The following is a 15,542-nucleotide window of genomic DNA, read 5'->3' as shown; positions in this document are numbered from 1 at the left end:
CGTATCAAAAGCGCTTTTTAAGTCAAGCGCTGCTATGATGTTCTCTCCCCCTGTAGGTACATTTTGCAGCACGTCATCTCGTAGCCTTACGAATATGTCTTGTGTAGAAAGATGTTGTCTGAAGCCGTACATGTTGTGCGAGAGAAGTTCGTGCCCTTCAATATAGCTGGTAAGCCTGATATGAAGGACCTTTTCGAAAAGTTTGCCTAAGCAGGAGGTTAGCGATACTGGCCTGAGATTCTGCAATGTTCTAGCTTTCCCCGGTTTAGGTATTAATATGATGGTCGCTTCTTTCCATTGATTAGGAAGCTCTCCCATTTCCCAGATTTTCTCATTGAAGTACCGGGTTAGGCGTTCCAGTTGCTGATCACTCATATTTCTTAACATAGCATTCGTGATGCCGTCCTCGCCTGGGGCTGAGTTACGTTTTAATGCAAGAGCGGCGGCATATACTTCTTGTTTCGTTATGGGTGCATCAAGCTTGGGATTATCCATGCCTTTGTACTCTCTCTTATCGATGTTATCTCCTCCTGTCCCGATGTATCTGTCTGCCAGGGTTTGGATCAAGGATGCGTCATCCCCCTTAAACTCTCCTACCAATGTGCGTAATGCTCTAGTAGTGACTGTTTTTGTATTGTATGGATCAAGCATGCTCCGTAAAATTGCCCATGTTTTGGTTGTTGAGAGCGTTCCCCGTAACGAGTCACAAAATTGTATCCAGTTGTTCGCTTGTAGTTGCCTAGCATACTCATTTGCTTGTTCTGTCAGTTGTTCTATTCTAGCTCTGAGCTTTCTGTTTAAGCGCTGTCTCTTCCATCGTTTAGTAAGACTTCGCCTGCCTTCCCACATATGGACGAGGTGGGGATCCACTACCGGTGTTTTTTCGCTTAGCGCGACGTGCTTTGTGTTAGTTTGGTATGCCTGCATCATTTCGTCTACCCATTCTTCTATTGAATCTATTGGATGCTGAGGGGTCGGGTAATGTCTATATGCAGTCCAGTCTGTAAGTTTCGCGTTTCTCAAAGGCTTTCTTAATTTGGGAGTCGTAGTGGAGTAACTAATAATATAATGGTCACTTCCCAGATTTTCATCCAGGTTCCTCCACTGTCCCTCTTTTACGTTAAATGTAAAGGTGAGGTCTGGGTACGTGTCTCCGCAGACGCTATTTCCAAGTCTCGTGGGGGCGAGGGGTAAGGTCTCTAGTTGCATGTTATATTTGTCTACTGCTTCTACTAGGTTTCTGCCCTTTTTTGTATTTGTCCTATAACCCCAATTGGCGTGGGGAGCATTAAAATCCCCGACTAAAATAAACCTGTCTTTTTTTTCCAGATGTCCAAGCGCCCATTCAAGCATCTCGGGAAACGCAGTCTGCCGTTCTTTCGGTGGGCTGTACACGTTGCCAATAAACGTTTTGGTTTTACTCCTTTTTGTAGTGTGTAATTCGATCAATTGGTGCTCCGTTGAGCATTGGGGATAATAGTGTTCACTGGCCGCGATATTCTTGTGCACCAGCGTCGCCACTCTAGGATACATGGGATTTTGAAAGGTGTAGTAGTCTCTAAGCTTAACTACTCCCTTTCCAACTTCCTGAAGACAGATGACGTCCGGTTGAATAATGGCGGCGTCTAAATAAGCTTGTAGCGCTGCCGCTCTTTTCTGAAAAGAGCGGCAGTTCCATTGCCATATCTCAGCGGTGTCCGTGGTTCGGGTTGTTTTACTGGCCATGGTTAGGTACGATTTCGGTATCCGTCGAATCGGAAACAGCCCCGTTTTTTACCTTTCTCGCCGTCGGTGTTCCGGGGTTACTGCTGGCTCTTTTGCGTGATGTTTGCTGCAGTTTAGACATTTGTTCGTCTACATAAACTTTGTGGTTCTGCACCTCAGCAAATAACTGCTGTTGAAACGTTTGCAGAGCCTGAATTTGTTCTACTACCTGATTCATCATTCTTTCAATGTTGCTAATTGTTGTCTGTTGGGCGGCAGGTTTATCCCCTTGTGCTGGTTTAGCTTGCCCAATTTTGGTATTCTGAAATTGTGCCTTCAGCGTTGCCATCTCTATTTTAAGTTCTTCTACTGTTTTTTTAAGCTGACGATTTTCAGAAACGATTCTTTGGTACTCAGGGTTGGCGGTTATTGGAGCCCCTTTTTGTGCCATCCCCGCCCAGCTCACCTTATGCTGGGTCGAGTCTCCCGTTGCCACTGTAGTCCTGGATGGGGTAGGGGATCTAGAGGACATTCGGTGGTGTCTGGAGGCGGAGTGGTCAGAGAGCCCTTGGTCTGGATTCTTCTGTCGTTCTTGTGATCTTGATTTTCGAATTTGGGGTTGCGACGTTGGAATGTCCCCTTGAGTCCGCAGTGGAGGCCAATCGTCATCGTCCGTATCGTCTGTGTCAGACCATCTCCGTTTTGGCGACGATGACTTGATCGCCTTGCCCGGCGTTTTGACGGCCATCCGGTTTGGTGATTTTGGCTGCGGTCGCTGTGGTGGTAGCTTGAAACGACGTTTACACTCCTTGGATCCCGTGAGATGCTTTTCTCCGCAGGTAGCGCAAACAGGGTTGCAGTCGTGGTCTGGTTGTGGCTCCCGAGTGCCGCAGTTGTGACATACCGGCAGGTGGGGATTCGGGCAGACGTCCGTTCTGTGACCCGTTTGCTTGCAAGTCTTGCAGAATTGTATGTTATTCTTGTATGGGAAGCAGGGAAGCTCCCCTCCCATATAGTAGACGTATCGCGGTACGATGGGGCCAAAGAAGGTAATTACCGCTGTTTTCGTTTCACCCAACATCCTAGCTCTTAGTATGTCGACGCCTTGCGTACGAAGACGCAGGTTGGCTAGAAGGGTTTCAGGGCTTGTGTGAGGAGCGATGCCATGTATCACTCCTTTCTTTGTGTCTTCGCCTACTGCTGCGTACGCACTCACTGCGTGCAGTCGACCATTTAAGGTGAGGCCTGTAATTCTTCTTGCAATATTCGCCACCTCTTCTGTAGGGGTTGAGATAATAAAAATGTTTGATCCTGGTTTCAATCTCAGCAGGAACTGGTTTCCATTCACTTTTCCTTGGCAGGCGTTTATAACTGCTTCTGCGATCTGTGGCGCCGTAAGTTCCCTGATAGGGAGACCTTGGTGAGGGCGCACGATCACTTTAATGTCGTCCTTAGGCAGTGGTGGAAGCCGCCTTGTCTTGAATTTCTTTTTATTCGCTGGTTGTACCGGGGGCTTGAACGATGGGCCCGATGATTCGTAGCCACCCTCGGAAAAAGTGGCCTTTTTGCCCGCTCGTGCGAGCGCCTTCTTTTGGCGCACGGTCAAAACCGTTTGCCAATCTCCGTCGTCGTCTTGGCGACCATGGGGTCCGCCAGTTGCTTCGGTACTCCGGAGGACCATGCAATCCTCATTAGCGGTTTCTTGGTATTCCATCTCATCCCGGTCCACGTCCGAGGAGGTGAGTTGCGCGTTGGGTGTTTTCTCGGGGCCTGCTGCCTCATTAAACGTTGTCGTCGGCGTTCTCGGCGCTTCCGTAGCTGGAGTCGGCGTAAGCGTCGCCATCTGTCGCGGCCGCGTCGCCGACGCGTTCCGCGTACCAGCGGCCGCCGCTTCACCGTCGCCGTTAGCGTTCACACTTCACACACGTTTTGGCCCGTCACAAAGGTTTGGCGAGGTGCTCACCGGAAAGTTTGATGTCTGCAGTGTCCTCACAGCTTGCCGAACCTCGTGAAGTCCTCGAAGTTCAGGTCACAGCACAAGATAACTCTCAAAAAACGAAAAGAGATGGGAGCCCATCCTGAGCTGACCGCTCTAGTCGACGCCACCTAGCGGTCCTCCTGCCTCTGCTAGACACTCACGAGGTGAGATGCCTCCTGGAGACAGAGCTGCTCGTTGGAATGAGAAGCGAAGGTTGCGGCGTGCTACAGAGACTGTTTCTAGGTGGCTTTGCTACGGCGCAGCGACTACGCGCCTCGCATCGGACGCGGTGAGCGTCGAGCAACGCAGCGTTCGGCGCGACAACGAAATGTGCGCCTGAGCAAGCGCCGCACGCCTGAGCCGACGCCGACGACACCGGCTTTTCTGCGACACGAGCTCGTTAACGCTGTCGCGTTAAAATAAAGGCTCGTATGCTTCGCATCCTGGGCTTAACCTTAGCTAAGCCACAGCCAGTTTTTATGCGAAGCATATTACGAGAGCTCAACCCAGCTCCTCAGGCGCGGCGGTGTCGCCTTGAAACCACGTGACACCGTGACGTCACGACAGAGGAGAAGTGGCTTTGGCTCAACTCTTGCAAGACGGGCTGGGTGGGAATCGAACCAGGGTCTCCGGAGTGTGGGACGGAGACGCTACCACTGAGCCACGAGTACGATGCTTCAAAGCGGTACAAAAGCGCCTCTAGTGAATGCGGTGTTGCCTTAGAAACGAGCTGTTTCTAAGGCGTGCGTCTCTTGCTCAGGCACACATTTCGTTGCCGCGCCGAACGCTGCTTTGCTCGACGCTCACCGCGTCCAATGCGGGGCGCGTAGTCGCTGCCCTGTAGCCAATTGTCTTACACCCCTTGGCGGGTCGACGGGAACGCTGTCGCGTTCCACTCTTGAAGGCGAAGCAGTAATGCATGAGTTGTTTCTTCGTCTAGCCGAACAAAATATAGCCAAGCAACAGCAGTTCACCAGGCTAAACAGTGGTTCAACAACTAAAATAAAGGCTAGTATGCTTCGCATCCTGGGCTTAACCTTACCTAAGCCACAGCCATTTTTTTTGTTTTCCTGAGCAGCTCAACACGTTTCAGGCTCGCTGTTGGGAGCGAGGTATATGAGACCAGGCTAATTGGTGGTCCATTGAATTAAACAGCGTGAAACGAGACCTCTCTTGCCGACCTTTGTCTCGTTTCGACCTGTTGAACAAGATCACTTTCGGGAGCCGCTAACCATACTGAGTTTCTAAAACAAGCGAACAATTCTCCCAAACTTGATGTTTCCTGCACTGTGTCGTTGGAGTTCGTCTGGGGGTCTTTTCTTAGTCGGCGAAGCAGCAAGAAGAGTTATCTTTCTACATGCTATTGCGACTCGGGGACGGGGACGAGAGAAGGACTCTTGAAGCGGATGAGGAGGGGACGAAAAGCTTTACACAATATTTACAGGTAATAGCAGGTAATAGTAGGTAATAGCAGGTAATAGCAGGTAATAGCATAAAGTAGCGAAGAAGAAGAGCGCCCCAAACCGACTGGTGGTGACTCTGTCTGCTAACAATGGGCCGGCTCTGCGTTAAATCCCTTTGGGCGTCCCATCGTCGGCAGGGACGAGGCAGGACCGGTGCTTATGTCAACCTCGTTGCTTTCCTCTTTCGTCGAAGCATGAGAAGACCAAGCTGCATAACACCGGTTTCCACGGCAAGGGTCAGCACTTATGTGGAATTCTGCAGGCTGCCAGCGGATTCGTCGTGGTGCTCTGTGCCTCCGGAATACACAGTTCGACCCACGAAAAGGGCCAAGCAGTTTCCTAGAACTTTGTCGGTTGTCACCAAGGGCAACCACTTCAGAAAAAGGAGGTAAGGTGGGGGAAGCACCCGTTGCCTCGATGTAGGCACGCAGTGTGGCACAACAATGCTAAGCGTATGGCTGAACACCTCGAAATATGGCGTGCTTCGGTGAATGTGCCGTCATGAAGCGCCTAGATACCGTAAATGAGTACACTATAAAAAAAAAGTTGCTCTCGATTACGGAGAAACGTGCTGGTGAAATGTTTCAGCCCTCGTCTCCGTAATTTGAAAATGGAAGTGACAGTAAAATGAAAAAAACCGCTAATACGCAATATCTGTTATGTTACGTAGCACGTGTAGTGAGCAGTACTAACTTATCCGTAGTTTACGAAACAGCCCTACAACACACACGGGTCACTAAACTGCTCCAAGAATCATAAATGCGTCAGATGCTACGTTATGGTTCTAACAAATCAAAATTGTAAATATAAGAACCGAAAATAGCACATAAAAACGACAAGACGTCTGAAAATTTAGGACACATACGAAGGATCAGCTCTACCAGCATATAGTACATAGCTATATTCTGAGTCACACAGACTGACCCGGTGAACAGCTGTACTTTTTTTGTCTGCAAAAATGAAGTCTAATTCACTTGCGCATATGAAATCTGTTTGAAGACACTTACAAGCAAGAGTAAATTTGCTCACAGTATTTATGACAAAGTTGACAGCCAAATATGACAAATTCATTACCGCGATAGCCAATCGAAGACCTACGCTCCATCCGCACGGCCTTAACCCCGCGTGCGGACATGCATAAAACTGCACATGTAACAGACAGATGCAAAAATTTTGGTTTACACTGGTTAACACAAGCAACGTAAACTGAAATTCGCGCCCCTGTGTGCAAGCTGTACAATTTCCCGCCCGCGTGCGGCACGCGCGCCGCACGCCATTGCATTGAGCGCAAGTTGGCCCTTGTGTATATTTATGGTTTACCAATACGCTTGCCCAGAGTGGGTAGCAGCCATCGGAACATGTAGACGTCAGTGTATCAGCATTAAAGGTTTCAGCTTGTCCAAACTTATTGCCGTTTGCGGAAACCGGCTTACCGAAGACGTAAAACTGGGCGGACAGGTCGGTGGCGCCAAGAAAAATTATGGGATTTCACGTGCCGAGAACATGATCCGATGAGACACGCCGTGGTTGGGGGCTCCCGATGAATTTTCGCCACCTGGGGTTCTATCAACATGCACCTAAATTCACGTACACGGGTGATTTTGCATTTCGTCCCTATGGAAGTGCGGCTTGATGCCGCCACCTCGTGCCCAGCAGCCCTAAGCAACCACCGCGGCTGTTGGTGGTGCCACTTGGTGGCGCACAGCTCAAACGCACAGACCTAGCAATTGCAAGTGTGTACGCGACTGCGCTGCGTGTGTAAATTTTCGGCAGCGGCGTGATGATGCACAAATCGCCTCCTTTCTTTTTTAGGCAAGCAGACACGCAGAACACGCAGACATGTCTGAGCGACTGCGGTTAGACGAAACGCCACAAGATGTCGCTACCAGCGTTGCCGCTGCCATACGCATCTCCGATAACGCGTTATATGCGGTAAGAAAGTTCGCGGACATGCCCTGCAGAAGCCGAGATGCTCGCATTGCCCGACGCCTTCGTTCGGCCGAGGCCTGCGGGTCGGCGGAGCGCGCCGACGCGTGGTTGAACGCGTGTATCGCGCGCGTCGCTCAGCCGGAGCCAATTCTGTGCAGTCGAGCGGGCAGCGTGGACGCACTGCCGGCAGGCTCCTCCGAATAAGCGTTTCCTGCTTCCTGCTTTTCTGGCTGAAAAAAGGAATCAGCTAGCTTGTACCGCAGCGCGTTCTGTATCAGCGTCTTCAGACGATCAAACTATTTGTGATTATAGTTCTATTGCCGCTCGGGACGCTGGAAATTCGGTTCATCAAAGAATATGGCTCGGTTTCGATAGGAGAGAGAGACGTGTCTTTCACATGAATGATGTGGAACAAGCCCTCATAATCGTTCCATGCATCATTAAAAAATAGACGCTGTAAGATAAGCGCAGTACCCTTGTACCCAATCCCTTAAAGAGTGGCAAACAGTGCGAAAAACTGTTCGGAGACTAAAAACAAAACAACGACGTCAGCTTGAGCACAGGCAAAGGCTTTTGCTGCCTTTCATCCCAGCAAGTTGTTACTGGGCGGCAAAAAAGAAACGTGTGGGAAGATCAACATTAATTACTCCATATCAGTGACGTAGTATGCGGATGCTGGCACCCAGACTTACAATATATTGGCTCACACCTGTACAGCCTTGGCGGGCACATATTTAATATTTCTTACAACATGAATGGATAAGACCAACCAATAAATATGCATGAGCTAGTTAATCGAATGGTGCTACAATTAAAATTTATTCTATGGTGGATAATCTTTGTTAATCTGGTGACGTCACGGGAGCTACGTTGACCAAGTGTTCCTTAAAATTCTGCGTTCAAGTCACTCACTTTGTTCGGCAGCACAACACGTATGGCATATTACCTTCATTCCAGGCATTATACTAAGTGTTTCAGCGAACACTTTCAAAATTTTTTAAAGGTTGCCTGTGGCACATGGCGCAATTATATTTGATCAGCTGGTCTAATCGTAAAGGCGCACATTACATGCACAAAAAAATTGAAATGCACAATCGAACAATTAACAAAACGTGCCTAATTAAGGTCTAAGTAATTACATTACGGCGCATATTGCAATTTATAAATTCTAGCCGTGGAGTTTGCAAGGTGGATCCACTTTCAACGAATTCTCAGCATGACACCAGTTTCGATATATTAATTCCCGAACTTTCCTGAGCTATGCATTGGCGTTCCAGTTACTTCTGTGCTTTAATGCATAAAAGGACGTTTTCTTAATAAGGTAGCTGGAACGCCAATGCATTTCTCCGCAAATTTCGGGAAATAATATCTCGAAGCTGGCGCCATCCTGAGAATTCGTTAAAAGTGGATCTGCCTTGGCAACTCGACGGCTAGAACGGTCGCGCTCGCGTTCTGTCGCATTGGATCGCGCTGAGCGTTGGTCGCGTTCAGTCGCTTCTTAGTCGAAAGTCGCAAATAGTCGCGCGACCTCCTCAGGTCACCGGTGTGATTGAGCCTTTAGTGTTACCGCTCTGCCGGCCGAGCCACGACAGGGCAGCTGAACGAGCGCGCACCGAATAAGAGCTTCTGACGTAGCTACTGGGAAACAAACGTCCCAGCAAGTCTCGATTCTTGCTCCGTGATCTCGACGCAAGAGGTCACGTGTTGGGCCACCACTGTGCTTCACGGAGCGTTCGCTTGCCAAGGCTGACTGCGTGACGTAATGCTCCCTCCTGCATTCTCCCTTCCTCCATGCTTTCGGCGCTCGCCGCATGCCCCATGGTCGCCGCCGGCACTCCGCTTTGCTCCTCACCCTCCCGCGTGTACCCTCTCCCGCTTTCCGCCTCATGGCTTCGCTGCACTCTCCTCTCCGCTTTCCTCCTCCCGCAGTGAAGGCTGGCAAGCTTACCGAGAGCGCCGCGTCGAGGGGTCTTTCATGACCATGACTTCCGTGATGTCACCAAACTTGCTGAAGTACTCCCGTAATCCTTCTGTAAAAGAACACAACAAAAGGAAAACCTTCATGAAGGACAATATTGTAGAGGTTAAAGATCAGCATTCTCTCTCCCAATATTTTCCACAAATTGAACAACTTTTCGGCGAGCAAGCTTGTTTATAACTTTGCGTTATTAATAGTGTAAGGGAAGTGCAATAACAAGTAGGCACTCCGTCCCTCGCATTTACGCAGCTGTTATCTGTACTGGCACATTTGCAAATTATCTTTTTAAGAACAGCCTAAAATGGCAGCATGCGCTGGTCTTCCGCGTGCAAGCGAGCTGAACGAGCGTCCTTCTGCCTTAATTGCCCCCCGTGCTGTGAAGGCTGGCCAAGCAGGGATCATGCAGCTTTTCGTTCGTGAGTGCTCGCTGACAATCGCCAGCTGCCTTCGCTTGCATTATGTCCAGTATTAGGATTGGCTGGAATAGTTTCTCTCTCGAACAATACCAGCTCTCTGTGCGTCCACGCCCACAGAAGTTTAGGACTATCTCTGGTTGTCCTGGTCATACATAATAGGAGCATGCACAATACCTCTCTTTCGGGGCTAGTGTGATTTCTAAAATATTAAAGGCAATAGGAACCAGGGCATTTTGCACACCACACTAAGTGTTAGGCATATACATTTCTTATACCTAGCTTTCAGTTGACCATTGCAGGCATCCCCCACACAATTTCGCATTCGTACCCATGAATGAATGAATGTGTGGTTTTTATTGGCGCAAGGGCCAGGTATGGCCAAAGAGCGCCATGCAAGTGTTAATAATTTTGCAGTGGAGTGATGGGTTCTATGGAGTTCATGTGACGTGACTGTAAAGGGGCCTAAAATATAGTCGCTGTAAAGTGCGTAAAATGTACGTCTAATAAAATTATGGCGATGACAAATGACGCGTACTATGAGCATTGAGGTGCATTTCAAAATAATGATACGATATTAAAAATTGCATAAGTTTCTAAAATTCACAAGAGCACTATGGCCTCGTTAGAGCCCTTGCGACACAAGGGCCTGGAGGCATGTGCTATATAAGACAACTATCACAGCGGCATCCTCTGGAAAGAGGATGCGCTACGAATTTATTGGGCTCATAACAGGGGAGGGCCAAACACCTAACTGTGGCTTTATAACGTGTAGTTTATTGTTTATTTCTGCGTTCCACATGCGTTGCCAGTGTTGTCGCAGTTTCTTGCGCAAGAAAGGCTTCAGATCTGTGACAGGAACAGCAGCTGTAGGAAAAGTGCTTACTGATGTGAATGATGTGGCCATTTTATCAGCCAGTACATTACCCTCGATACGTCCATGGCCAGGTACCCAGCATATCACTACATGTATATGTGATAGATAAATACTGCATGAGAGGGAGTAAAGTTCAATGAAAACAGGATTTTTAAGCTTTTGTAATGAAATTAATGCTTTTACGAGACTTAGCGAGTCTGTGTATACAATTGCTCTGTCGAGTTTTAATTTCTGTATATGTTTTACTGCAGACAGTACTGCATAGGTTTCTGCAGTAAAGATACTTGTTTGCGGGTTCAATAAGTCAGATGTAGAAAGACGGGGACCAACAGCAGCATAAGATACACCAGCATGTGATTTTGACGCATCTGTGTAGCATTCGGAGCAGCTGTACTTCGATTGAAGCTCACGGAAATGCATAGCGATTTCGAGGTCAGGTGCGTGCTTTGTGACCTCTACAAAGGATACGTCACAGTCTATCACCTGCCACTCCCAGGGCGGTAATAGCTTAGCTGGAGGCATTAGGCGATGTTCGAGAACAGGGACATCCATTTCCGTGCTAAGTGCTCTTGCACGCAGTGAGAAAGGAAGTCTCATAGAGGGTTTATTATGAAAAAGTGTTTCACACGTCAAGTCGTCAACAGTTGTGAAACACGGATGTTCTTTATTGGAGCGCACATTGAGAAAATAGGTAAAGCTGATGTACGTTCTCTGAAAATGTAGCGACCACTCGTGTGACTCTGCATATAGACTTTCCACCAGGCTTGTTCTAAATGCGCCAGTGGCCAGGCGGATACCCAGATGATGAACGGGGTCTAACATCTTTAGCGCACTCGGTGCAGCAGAGTGATATACTACGGCACCATATTCTAATCGTGATCTGACTAGGCTCCTGTAAAAATTTAAGAGGCATCTCCTGTCGCTACCCCATGTAGTGTGGGATATAACTTTAAGTAAGTTCATGGTTTTTAGACACTTTTCTTTAAGATATTTTATGTGTGAAAGGAAAGTGAGCCTGGAGTCGAGAATAACACCTAAAAATTTGTGCTCTTCCTTGAAGGGAATTTGTAGTCCATCCAGTTCTACACAGGGATCAGGTACCAGGCCTCTCTTTCTTGTGAAGAGAACACAAGAGCTTTTGTGCAGGTTGATTTTAAATCCACTTTAGTCTGCCCACTTGGACACCTTGTTTAAGCCCTGCTGTACCTGTCTTTCACACAGTGTAAGGTTGCAACATTTGAAACCTATCTGTATATCGTCTACGTAGAGGGAATAAAAAATGGCCGGTGGCAGTGAAGGACGAAGTGTGTTCATTTTAACGATAAAGAGAGTGCAACTGAGTACTCCTCCCTGGGGTACACCTGTTTCCTGTACAAAAGGTCGCGACAAAACGTTGCCGGTTTTCACGCGGAAGCTACGATCCGACAAATAGCTTTCAATTATGTTCAGCATACTTCCACGGATGCCCATCTCCGACAGGTCTCGCAAGATCCCGTAACGCCATGCCATGTCATACGCTTTTTCCATGTCAAGGAATATCGATAGGAAATACTGTTCATGTATAAATTCATCGCGGATATTTACCCTCTAGTCTCGTACCAAGACATCACACAACACTACAAGCTAACCCGCAGAACATATGCACCCCCACACAAGTCACTACCTAGAGAGCAGGAGCGATTTCTCCGAGCCCTACAGGTTAATAAATTCCCCCATCCAACCAGAAATCACCTGATAGCCCCTACGCAATTCTCTCCGCAATGCAGCTTCTGCGCAGAGCCCGGGTCCCTCAGGCACATAGTAGGGGGTTGCAGAGCGGCACCATTAAATCCCCCAAACCCTTACCCCACTAACGAGCTTTGGGAAAGATCCTTGGCCAGCTCCGACCTCCAGCATCAGCAACGGCTGATTGCGAGGGCCCACGACGCGGCCCGAGCTCAAGGCATTCTGGAATGAGGACGCCTCTCCAAAGCTGCATTCACCGAATAAAAATGTTCATTCTCTCTCTCTCTCCTTCAATGCGCACCAGATGATCGGTTGTCGACCACCCTTCTCTGAAGCCACACTGATAAAGATCGAGCGTATTGTTGAGCTCAAGGAAATGTATAAGTCTGCGATTTATCATTTTTTCAAAAATCTTACACATACAATTTGTTAGAGTTATCGGGCGATAATTTGTTGCCAAGGAAGGGTCTTTTCCCTGCTTTAGAACAGGAACCACAATCGCTTCTTTCCATGTGGACGGGAGGTATCCCGAAGCCCAAGTAGTGTTGAATAGTGTAAGAAGTGTAACTTGTGCGTCAGTATGTAGGTTTCTGATCATGTCATACATGACTCTGTGGGGTCCCGGTGCAGTGCTTTTGCATGTGTTCAATGCAGCTCTCAACTCAGCAATACCGAAAAGCCGGTTATACGGTTCATTCTGCCTGGATTTTCGTATGATTGGCTTACGCTCTACTATTTCTTTATCTTTAAGAAAGGATTGGGAATAGTGCGTTGAGCTCGACACTCACTCAAAGTGCTCCCCAAGTGAGTCTGCCTGGTCTTTCAGTGTATCGCCCTGTGTGTTTACCAGAGGGAGTGAATATGTTTGTCGCCCTCTTATCCTATTAACCTTGTTCCAGACTTTGTCCTCATCTGTATAGGAATTTATACTATATAAAAACTTCTCCCAACTTTCTCTTCTAGCCTGTCGGCGGGTTCTCCTGCCTTGGGACTTTACTTTCTTAAGGTTAATACGATTCTCCGCAGTGGGAGAAGCGCGTAGCAACCCCCACGCTTTGTTCTGTTTTTTACGAGCGATCCTACAATCGTCGTTCCAATACGGGACACGACGTTTGTATGCCAGGCCATTCACTTCTGATATGCATTTTGATGCGGCATCTATTATAAAGGCTGTAAAATACTCAACAGCAGCATCAATTCCTAACGAGGACATGTCATCCCATGATATACTAGCTAGGGTTCGGAATTTCTCCCAGTCCGCTGTGTCAATCTTCCACCTAGGACCCTGTGGTGGATAACCGTTTTCTTTAGGTGATCTTAGCAGTATGGGGAAGTGGTCACTTCCGTAAGGATTGTTGTTAACTTCCCATTCAAGTTCCGACAGCAGTGACGGGGAAACCAGGCTAAGATCAATTGAAGAAATCTTTTTTGTTTGCAAGACAGTAATATGTGGGTGCGTTCTTATTAAGCAGACACGCACCGAAAGAAAAAAGGAACTGTTCAACGAGACGACCTCGCGCATCGATACGAGAGTCTCCCCACAGGCTGCTGTGTGCATTGAAATCACCCAGAACAACATAAGGTTCTGGCAATTGATCTATAAAGGACTGAAATTCATGTTTGCTTAGTTTGTAATATGGGGTATATATAGCGAGCAAATAGTGATAAGTTTGCTTAGCAGAACAACTCGAACCGCCACTGTTTCAAGGGGGGATTGTAGCTGTAAACGCCGACAGGAAATACTTTTATGAATAAAAATGGCAACACCACCTTATGATCTGACAGCATCATCGCGATCTTTGCGAAACTTGACATACGGTCGGAGAAAGTTTGTGTGTTGTGGTTTTAAGTGTGTTTCCTGTTGACACAGCACTTTTGGATTGTGTTTTTGGATATGCTCTTGCACGTCATCAAGGTTCCTAAGAAGACCTCTGACGTTCCATTGAATTATTTGTGTATCCATATTTGAAGTAAATAGGTGCTGTGTATACAGAAACAGAAGTACAGTAAAAGCTCGTTAATTCGAACCGCAAGGGGAAGCCGCTTCAGTTCGAATTAATGAAAGTTCGAACTAACGAAAGTGAAGCATAGCAACAGTACACTGCAATTTGGAAGCAGTAGCGCATGTCAGAAACTTGGCGTGTCAGAAAGTGATGGCGTGTGCCGCGGGCACACGCCACCTTCAAGTCGAAACTCTGGTTCCGACTGTGCCACACCACCGATGTCCACCGAAACGAACGTTAGCCGAGGACTAACACCATCACAATGAATCACGATGGCCGATACCTCCTAAGCTGAAAACAGAGGTGCACAACCGATGAAGACTGCCGAGGCAAAGACGCTGAACATGTGAAGGTGGCGAAGGCCCTGATTCGTTGCTTCTTGATTGCAAGCGCAGCTGCGACGTACTTGATTAGCTGTGTTTTGGCGCTTGCCGTGCCATCTCCACACAACATTAGCAGCTGTACAAGATTTGCAAAGCCTCCGAGATTCGAAACGGGCAAGAAGTCTCAGAGGTTACGTAGAATGGAGAGGCGGCAGCCGCCGCTGCCTTCTGGCTGACCCCGCGTCGGTTAGATTTTTTTCCGATTTTGGCTTCTCTCGCCATTCTCTCCGTTTCGAAGGCAATACAGCCTTGTGTGTAGGCAGTAAGCGCGTTTCTCTGGCCGTGTGCCAGGCGAGCGTAGTTCGAATTATCCGTGAGGGAACCTTCTCGCGTTCGAATTAACGGACTTTTTATACATAGACTTCTGTGGAGCTTGGCCGAACCTAACCGTACAGTTCGAATTATCCATAAATTCGAATTATTGAAGTTCGAATTAACGAGCTTTCACTGCATTATTTACAGAGATTTCAGAGATTAGAAGATTACAGAGCTCTTTCGAGGCCCTGTAACCGGGGTTTTGCCTTTTTTGAAGCGTTCGAGGGAGCCTCGCCGCTCCTTAGGCGCTTGGTGCGCCTTCAGGATAGGTGTAGTGTCCATTGCCTCTTGTGATGCGCCGGACACGTGCTCTTGCGAGCGAGAAGTTTCCCGAGAGAGTCCCACCTTGGGAGGGCAAGACCCCTGCGCCCACCAGCCCGGAGGTCAATGGGGCTCCCTGGGGGATTTGGCTGCGCCGGCTGTTGCCAGCGCTGGAAGAGAGGTTGGGGCAGTCTCGGCCGCGCCCACCTTCGGGGTTGATACTCCCTTCTGCTCGGTTGGCGGAGCAGCGCTAGCTGCGACCACCATGGGGGCAGATGGCGTAACTGCCGACTCACTGCTTGTGGGTCGGACAGCCGCCCGAGGCCGTTGTGACGCTGCCCCCTGACGCGCCACTTCGGCAAAGCTTTTCTTTGGCAGGTATGCTACCCGCCTTCATGCCTCTTTGAACGATATATTCTCTTTTACTTTTATCGTTCAGTGGCGTGTTCAAGGGCACTACATTTCGCACATGTTTGGCCGCCCCGGCAGCTCTGCGAACTGTGGCCAAAGCGC

The 15,542-nt window shown here is 48.4% G+C and overlaps 2 protein-coding genes across 8 annotated transcripts in view; one reads left to right on the top strand and one right to left on the bottom strand.

The window, feature by feature from the left end:
• Nucleotides 1-15,542, bottom strand: part of LOC135903397 (RNA-binding protein Musashi homolog Rbp6-like) — a 1,054,134-nt gene that overhangs the window by 872,344 nt on the left and 166,248 nt on the right. For all 5 annotated transcript variants that reach the window (XM_070534623.1, XM_065433710.1, XM_070534624.1 and 2 more), the window contains exon 3: nucleotides 9,023-9,104. In XM_070534623.1, coding sequence (XP_070390724.1) covers nucleotides 9,023-9,104 — 82 coding nt within the window. The remainder of the gene's footprint in view (nucleotides 1-9,022; nucleotides 9,105-15,542) is intronic.
• The window catches only part of LOC135903398 (uncharacterized), a 267,763-nt gene that overhangs the window by 166,461 nt on the left and 85,760 nt on the right, over nucleotides 1-15,542 (top strand). The window contains exon 1 of one of the 3 annotated variants that reach the window (XM_070534627.1): nucleotides 2,693-3,443. The exons of the other annotated variants lie outside the window; for them this stretch is intronic. Coding sequence (XP_070390728.1) covers nucleotides 3,347-3,443 — 97 coding nt within the window. The 5' untranslated portion in view covers nucleotides 2,693-3,346. Of the gene's footprint in view, nucleotides 1-2,692; nucleotides 3,444-15,542 lie in introns of those variants that run through there. 3 annotated transcript variants of the gene reach the window in all.

Source organism: Dermacentor albipictus, chromosome 2 (assembly GCF_038994185.2).
Source record: "Dermacentor albipictus isolate Rhodes 1998 colony chromosome 2, USDA_Dalb.pri_finalv2, whole genome shotgun sequence".
NCBI lineage: Eukaryota > Metazoa > Arthropoda > Arachnida > Ixodida > Ixodidae > Dermacentor > Dermacentor albipictus.
This window is presented reverse-complemented; position numbering and strand designations above follow the sequence as displayed.